The sequence below is a fragment of the Chrysochloris asiatica genome, unplaced genomic scaffold (genome assembly GCF_000296735.1).
Source record: "Chrysochloris asiatica unplaced genomic scaffold, ChrAsi1.0 scaffold00024, whole genome shotgun sequence".
NCBI lineage: Eukaryota > Metazoa > Chordata > Mammalia > Afrosoricida > Chrysochloridae > Chrysochloris > Chrysochloris asiatica.
In genome coordinates, this window is record NW_006408542.1 from 6,564,032 (window position 1) to 6,571,976 (window position 7,945).

The 7,945-nt window shown below is 37.5% G+C and overlaps 1 protein-coding gene across 1 annotated transcript in view; it reads right to left on the bottom strand.

The window, feature by feature from the left end:
• Positions 1-5,018, bottom strand: part of DHX57 (DEAH (Asp-Glu-Ala-Asp/His) box polypeptide 57) — an 83,142-nt gene extending 78,124 nt beyond the window's left edge. Inside the window, exon 1 of the mRNA XM_006839377.1 lies at positions 4,816-5,018. Coding sequence (XP_006839440.1) covers positions 4,816-5,015 — 200 coding nt within the window. The 5' untranslated portion in view covers positions 5,016-5,018. The remainder of the gene's footprint in view (positions 1-4,815) is intronic.
• Positions 5,019-7,945: the final 2,927 nt, after the last annotated feature.

The following is a 7,945-nucleotide window of genomic DNA, read 5'->3' on the forward strand; positions in this document are numbered from 1 at the left end:
AACAACAACATATATATATACACACACACATTTTGGTAAATATATGTGTGTGCAGAGTGAATATATATAGTATTTATTTCACCCATCTCTCATTTTTAGAATTAGAATTTAGATTAATATTTTAGAGATTCTTTTAAATATTTAAAATAATTTCTAAAATTTAGTTTTTCCTTTTGGCATGTTTTATTATAAATTTGCATAAATCTAATGAAATGGAAGAAAATTTTTCTTTATTTAAAATCCAATACATTATTAGAACTTGGAAAAGACCAACATATTAACCTCTGAACAACAGTATAGCAAAGGAGAAAGAGAATCAATTGTGACTTCAAAATATAGTTACATCTTGTAAAAAGTAATGTCACCTCAAATCCACTATTTTCTCCAACTGTTTTAAAAAATTTAAATCTAAAAATATCTAGACTAATTGTACAATAATAAACACTGTTTACCTTGATTCACAATTGTTAACATTTTGCCATGTTGTTATTGTTAAGTGCCATTAAACAATTATAAATATGCCCTTTGTTCACTCTGAACACACATATATTTACCACTATACAAACATAAACATAAATGCCCACTGCCCTGGTGTGGCACTGCGGGTTAATGCACTGGACTATGGCTTTGAACCACAAGGTTGGCGGTTCAAGTTCACCAGCTACTACTCAGAAACCCTATATAGGGTCTCTATGAATTGGAACCAACTCGATGATACTTAACAACAACAACATACATATTTATGGAGTCCTGGTGTGACGCTGCAGGATAATGTACTAGACTACAAGGTCAGTTTGAACCACAAACCCACCAGCTGCTCCTTAGAAACACTACACAGGGTCTCTAAGAGTTAGAGATGATTTGATGGTTCTTGTTGTTGTTGTTATTAAGTGCCATCCAGTCTGTTCCGACCCATAGCAACCCTGAGCTGGAACCGCCGACCTTGCAGTTCAAACGACTTTGCAGTCTGGATGGTTCTCAGCAATATATATATGTATAGATACATATTTCTAAGGTGCTCTGGTAGCATAGTTGTTACAAGTCGGGCTGCTAGCCTCAAGGTCTGCAGTTGGAAACTAACTACATTATTTTCCCCTTTATCTATTAGCCCATTTCTCTCCCCCAACCCTTTTATAGCAAAATTCCCATAAGAGTCACCTAAATCACTCTACTTTGTTTCCTCTTCTTTCTGACGTGCATTCCAATCTAGGTTTCCTCCCCAGCAAGTATGCCATTATACTTCTAGTCAAGGTTACCCAGATGTCTGCATTGCCACATTCAGTGGAGAATTCTCAGTGCTTGTTTTTCTTGATAAGAGCATTTTTTTAAAACTGACCATTCTTTCTCCTTTTTTTTGCCTTTAGAAACCACACTTAGTTTTCCTTGTTCTTAACTTGAAACTCCTTTTCAATCCCTTTTGTTTGATTATCCTCTTTTATGTTTAAAGTGGTTCAAATTTGAGTGCGCCAGTACTCAAATTCTTCCCTAACTATATTCACTCCCTAGCCAGGTAACTAGTCTCAAGTCTTTAAATCACATTTATTCATAGACAATTCACACATTTACTTGTCTAGCCTAGTTCTTTTTCCAGAAGTCCGTATTTGCACATCAAACTATTTGATATCTCCACTTGGCGAGACCCTTTTAATTCGTCTTCATAATCAAACTGATGTGTCTCTATACAACATATTCTCCACACAGACCTCATGCATTCTGGTGTGTGGCTACAAATGGCCAGAGAAAGGGGCCCCATTTTCAAATTCACATAAAAGTGTATATTGCACACAGCAATCCTGGCCGAGTAACTGACAGTATCACACACCCCTTCCTCAAAAACCTTCGATGGCTTCCCATTTTATTCAAAGCAAAAGCCGTATAATGGCCTGACAAAGTCCAGCCTCTTTGATCTAACTTCCTACCACTCTCCTTCTTGCCCATCTATCTAACCATATGGCGTCTACAACATTCCCTAAACATCCTAAGCACATTCCTGTTTCAGAGACTTGGCACTTGCTTTTCCCTTGAATGTTTTTTCTAAGAAATTTCTTGGCTTACTACTTACTACACTTCCTTCTAGTGTCTGCTCAAATGACACCTTATTAGTGAGTATGTTGTTGTTGTTGTTATATGCCATAGGGTTTCCTAGGAGTGGACGGTAAGCCTGAACCGCCAACCTTGTGGTTCAAACTGACTTTGCAATCCAACGCATTAACCCACAGCACTACGCCAGGACTCCATTGGTGGTGGTGGTGGTGTGCCGTGTAGTCGGTTCTGACTCACAGTGACCCTGCATAGGGTTTCCAAGGCTGTAAATCTTTACGGGAGCAGAAAACCTCAGCTTTTTTCCATGGAACAGCTGGTAGTTTTGAACTGCTGACCTTGTAGTTAGCAGCCCCACTCATAACCACTATGATACCAGAGCTCTTAGGACTCCCTTAGTGAGGATAATTACTATTATACACAGAATAGCAATTCTCTTCTGTGATTTCCTATGCTTTGTACTCTCCTTTAATGTTATATATTTATTTGTTTATAGTTCTTTACCCCAAACACCATTCTACAAAGATAAGGGCAATATTGTATTCATTACTATCCTTAAATGAATGTATGATGCTAGATGAATGACTATTTAACACTCTAAAGTTTGAAAAAACATTTTAGTTGCATCTAACTCAGAATTTAGGTTCTAAAGTCAGTCAGTATGCCAAACATGCAATTTTAAACTATACTGCACTCAGTGTTAATTATGCCAGAAAATTCCTTTAAAAGTGTCAAGTTTGAGATTGATATCTTATCTTTCAATGTGTCCAAAAGACTGGTTTTCTTCCTAAATGAAATAAAAAAAAGGGGATTCTCTGGTTGAATACTAGATTAAATATTTGAGTATTTTATGAGCCATGTATAGAAAAACTTTTTTTTTTTTTTTTCAAATCCTGAAATCACATACTCAGTTTAAACAAAAGGCTAAAACTATAAGAAAAACTGGGGACTGGAAACTGACTGAGAGAATTAATAACAGATTTCTTTCCATCTTGTCCACTCACTGTGGAGCCTGGATTCATTTAGTGGGAAGTTTAAAGTACTTAAATGCTACTTGTTTCTCATTTTCTTTTTCCTGAACGCATTTAAGTTAAAAGTTGAATTCATTCAAGTTAACAGCATGAATGAAGGATTTACACGACAGTATTCATTCAGATTCCTCTCTAATTCATACTTAGTCACATTATTCCCATGAATTAATGGGTGTGTGTGCATGTATATATGTATGTGTGTTTCTCTCTCTCTCTCTGTGTCTGTGTATGTATGTATGTGTATGTATATAAGGGGGCTCCAAAAGTTCATGGAAAATGAAATTAAAAAGATAATGGAATTTTTTCACAAACTTTTTGAAGCCCCTCTTACAATTTCAAAGAAGTTTCTCGTCTTTAAATGTGCCAGAAAACACTCAGCTAACAGTTTAGAGACAATAAGAATTTTATATTAGTACTGTATAACATCAGGAGAAAGATGAGGCTTTCTGCTCCCGTAAAGATTTACAGCCTTGGAAACCCTACGCAGGGTCACTATGAGTCGGAATCGACTCTACGGCACATAACCACCACCACCACCACCACCACTGTATAACATGGACTTAACAACATGGACTCTTGGTATGGTGCTGCAGGATAAACACTTGACTGCTAACCATAAATCAGAGGTTCAAATACACCAACTGCTCCTTGGAAACCCTATACAGGGTCACTATGAGTTGAAACCGACACCTGGCAGTTAACAACAATAAAATAACATGCAGAAATCTTGACTTTCATTAAATACTTGTTGTTGTTGTTAAGTGCCGTTGAGTTAGTTCCAACCCATAGAGACCCTGAATAGGGTTTCTGAGGAGCGGATAGTATGCCTGAACAGCCGCTCAAACCGACTTTGCAATCCAGCGCATTAACCCACAGCACCACACCAGGACTCATCAGAACTGCCAAAATTGCCATAATCTATTAATTAATTGGACTCCTCGTGTGGTGTTGTAGAATAAGCACTGGGCTGCTAACTACAGGGTCAAAGGTTCAAACGTACTAGCTGCTCCTCAAAACTCTATACAGGGTTGCTATGAGTGGGAACTGACTCGAAGGCACTTAACAATAAGAACAACATTAATTAATTAGGGTGCTCTGGTGGAACTGCAGGATAAACACTGGACAGTTAGCCACAAGGTTGGCAGTTCAAGCCCACCAGTCTATCCATAGAAGAAAGATGAGGCTTTCCATTACCATAAAGATTTACAGCTTCAGAAACCATATCCAAGGTCGCTATAAGTTGGAAACAACTCAGTTGCACCTAACAACAATAACAACATTTATTAATTAAAAGTTGAATATAATAAAGGCCTAGAAGTGACACTCATCACTGGTCACTCATTCTGGCTGGAAAACCTACAATTCATCAACTTAGAAGAGTATAGCGAGATCTCAATTTTAGCATCAATCTACAATGTCTTAGAACAGTTAAAAAAGAATTTTCATCATTTCCAATATTTACTGTCCTGGGGTACCACTGAGTGCAATAACAGCCATTATACTCAGTTCACGTGTGATAGACAAGCTAACAAAGTTAACTTCAGATTTAAAGCTAACTAAACAATTTTTAAATGCTGTTACTTATTATCATGCCTTTAGAAGAAGTTATACAAAGGAGGGCTACACCAAGATTTAAAATAAGAGAACAAGTAACTTGACTAGAACTGCTTGACATTTCTTTGCCCCTTCTATGTTAAGAGACAGACATTGATTCCATATGTGAACGTGCAAAGGGTTTAATGACCTGGATGAGCGCCGTGATTCACTGAAGACACAAAAATCATCTTCATCATCCCAAATTCTGCCCGCGGCCTTTTTAGTGCCACCGCCGCCACCACCTCCATGAGATTTACTACTGTGACTTCTGCCTCCTCGTCCTCCTCGAGAGGACCCTTTCCCACTTCCTTTACTTGGTTTTCCTTTTCTTCTTACGGAAGAACTCATTTTCACCTGAGAGAGAAAGAAATGAATCATTATCATAAAACCAGATAAATAGAATCACCCTTTATGTATTATTGCAATGATGGATATAGTCTACTTGTTGCTGTTGTTAAGAGCAATCAAGTCGATCCCAACTCACAGAGACCCTGCATAGGGTTTCCGAGGAGCGGCTGGTGAACTTGAACCTTGTGATTCAAACCAACTTAGCAGTCCTGCGCATTAACCCGCAGCGTCACACCAGGACTCCAGTCTACTTTATGGAAACATAGTAACAGTCGAGGAATTTCCCAAAGAAGATCAAGAATTTCATGCTCCCTCAGTTTATGTTTCCATTTTATGATTTCTCCCTGTCTTTGCCTGCTGTTTGCCTTTGCTCATGACATTCTTACACCTAGCAACGGCTTTTCTCAATTAAATACAAATTTAAAATTTTAAGACTCCTTCAAAGTCCAATAGAAATCTCCCCCTAGTCTCTGGACAAATTTTCTAATGATCTCAGAAGGCATATTCAAATCCTGGAAATAATCTCGGAGGGTAGGTCCCAGGACATGAGTAGTACTACTACTGTGGGTGTTAAGTCCCAGAGAGTTGATTTCAACTCATAGCTACCTTGTATAGGGTTTCCAAGGAGCAGCCAGTAGGTTTAAACTGCCAATTAGCAGTCCATTGCTTATCCTACAGTGCCACACCAGGACTCCATACCCTATTTGCATCAATCATATTTTAAATAAAACCATTAACAGTCACGAAGTAAATACATTCACAAAGTATCAAAATGTCTCATTTCAACCTAGGTCCCCAGGATGTAAACTTTCAGAAATAGTATATGAATACACATGTGTGTATGTGTGTATTACCCTCACCTTTCTTTTATACAGCAACAGATGCATTTTATTCCTATTGCTCTCTACTTTGCTTCTCTCACTTAATAATACATTTATATAATCAGATGTTATATAATAATCATTCTATATTTGTTAATACAGATCTACCTCATTCATTTCCGAACCACTGTATGAATCCCTATGATTTATTTAAATAGGACTATATGGTGACCATTTAAGTTATCTTTAATCTTTAGCTCTTATAAACAACGTTGCCATGATCATCCTTGTTTTTACATATATGTAGGACTATATGTCCAGGCAGTTTTGCCTCATAAAGACCCTGTATAGTGTTTCCAAGGAGCGGTTGGTGGGTTTAAAGTGCCAACCTTGTGGTTAGCAGTTTTGTACTGATTATACAGTGCCACACCAGGACTCCATGCAGGAATATAGCATACAGAAAAAAAAAAAAATTCTACATATGAAAATTTCTAGATCCTTATCATAGGTGAAAAACCACCAATCACCATAGTCCATTACATACATAAGATCTTTCCTTCTACTATGGAAGGGTTTAGGTATACTGAGGGACTTAGGTCTGTTTCCCACCACTCGTCTGTCACTTTGTCATACTGTGGTGGTTTGCGTGTTGCTGTGATTCTGGAGGCAATGTCACCAGTATTTTAAATATCAGCGGGGTCAACCATGGTGGACAAGATTCAGATGAGCTTCCAGACAGGAAGTAGGAAGGAGAGACGGACTACTTCCAAATATTTAGGCACTATAAACCTTATGAATAGCACCTTAGGAACACTGTCAAGTAGCATCAGATTACTGAATATTGAAACATGATGAAGAGCACCATTATATTGTCAGATATAGTGCCGGAAGATGAGCCCCCTCAGGTTGGAAGGCACTCAAAACACAACTGAGGAAGAGCTGACTCCTCAAAGTAGAGCTGACCATGATGATGCGAATGCAGTAAGCCTTCAGGACCTTCATTTGCTGATGGGGAACAACTTAAAATGAAGAAAAACAGCTGTAAAATCCATTAGTAATAGGAACACAGAATGTACTACATATGAATCTTGGAAAATTGGAAATTGTCAAAACTAAAATGGAACACCTAAACATTGATATCCTAGGCATTAGTGAGCTGAAATGGATTGGTATTGGCCATTTTGAATTTGACAATCACATGGTTTACAACTGTGTGAATGACAAATTGAAGAGGAATAACATCACATCCATCATCAAAAAAAACATATCAGGATCTGTCATGAAGTACAACACTGTCTGTGATAGGATACTATCCATATGTATACAAGGAAGACCAGTTAATATCACTATTATTCAAATTTATGCACCAACCACTAAAGCCAGTGATGATGAAACAGAAAAATTCTATCAACTTCTTCAGTCTGAACTTGAACAAATATACAATCAAAATGTATTGATAATTACTGGTGACTGGAATGCAGAAGGTTGGAAACAAAGAGGAAAGATCACTGGTTGGAATATATGGCCTTGGTGATAGAAACAATGTTGGAGATGGCATGATAAAATTTTGCAAGGCCAATTACTTCTTTATTGCAAATACCTTTTTAAACAACATAAAAGACAACTAACTATATACATGGATCTAACCAGATGGAATACACAGGACTCAAATAGACTACATCTGTGGAAAGAGATGGTGGAAACGCTCCATATCATCAGCCAAAACAAGGCCAGGTCAAAAACAAGGCCAGATCAAACTGTGGAACAGATCATCAATTACTCATATGCAAATTCAGCCTGAAGCAGAAGAAAATTTAAAACAAGTCCACAAGAGCCAAAATATGACTTTGAAATACCCTATCTGATTTTACAGATATCTGAAGAACAGATTTGATGCATTAGACACTGAAGACTGAAGACCAGAAGAGTTGTGGATGACATCAAGAACACCATACAGGAAGAAAGGAAAAGGTCATTAAGAAGAAAGAAGGAAAAGACCAAAATGGATGTCAGAAGACACTCTGAAACTTGCTGTCCAGCATAGAGATGCTAAAGCAAATGGTAGAAATGAGGAAGTAAAAGAGCTAAATAGAAAAGGTAAAAGCACAG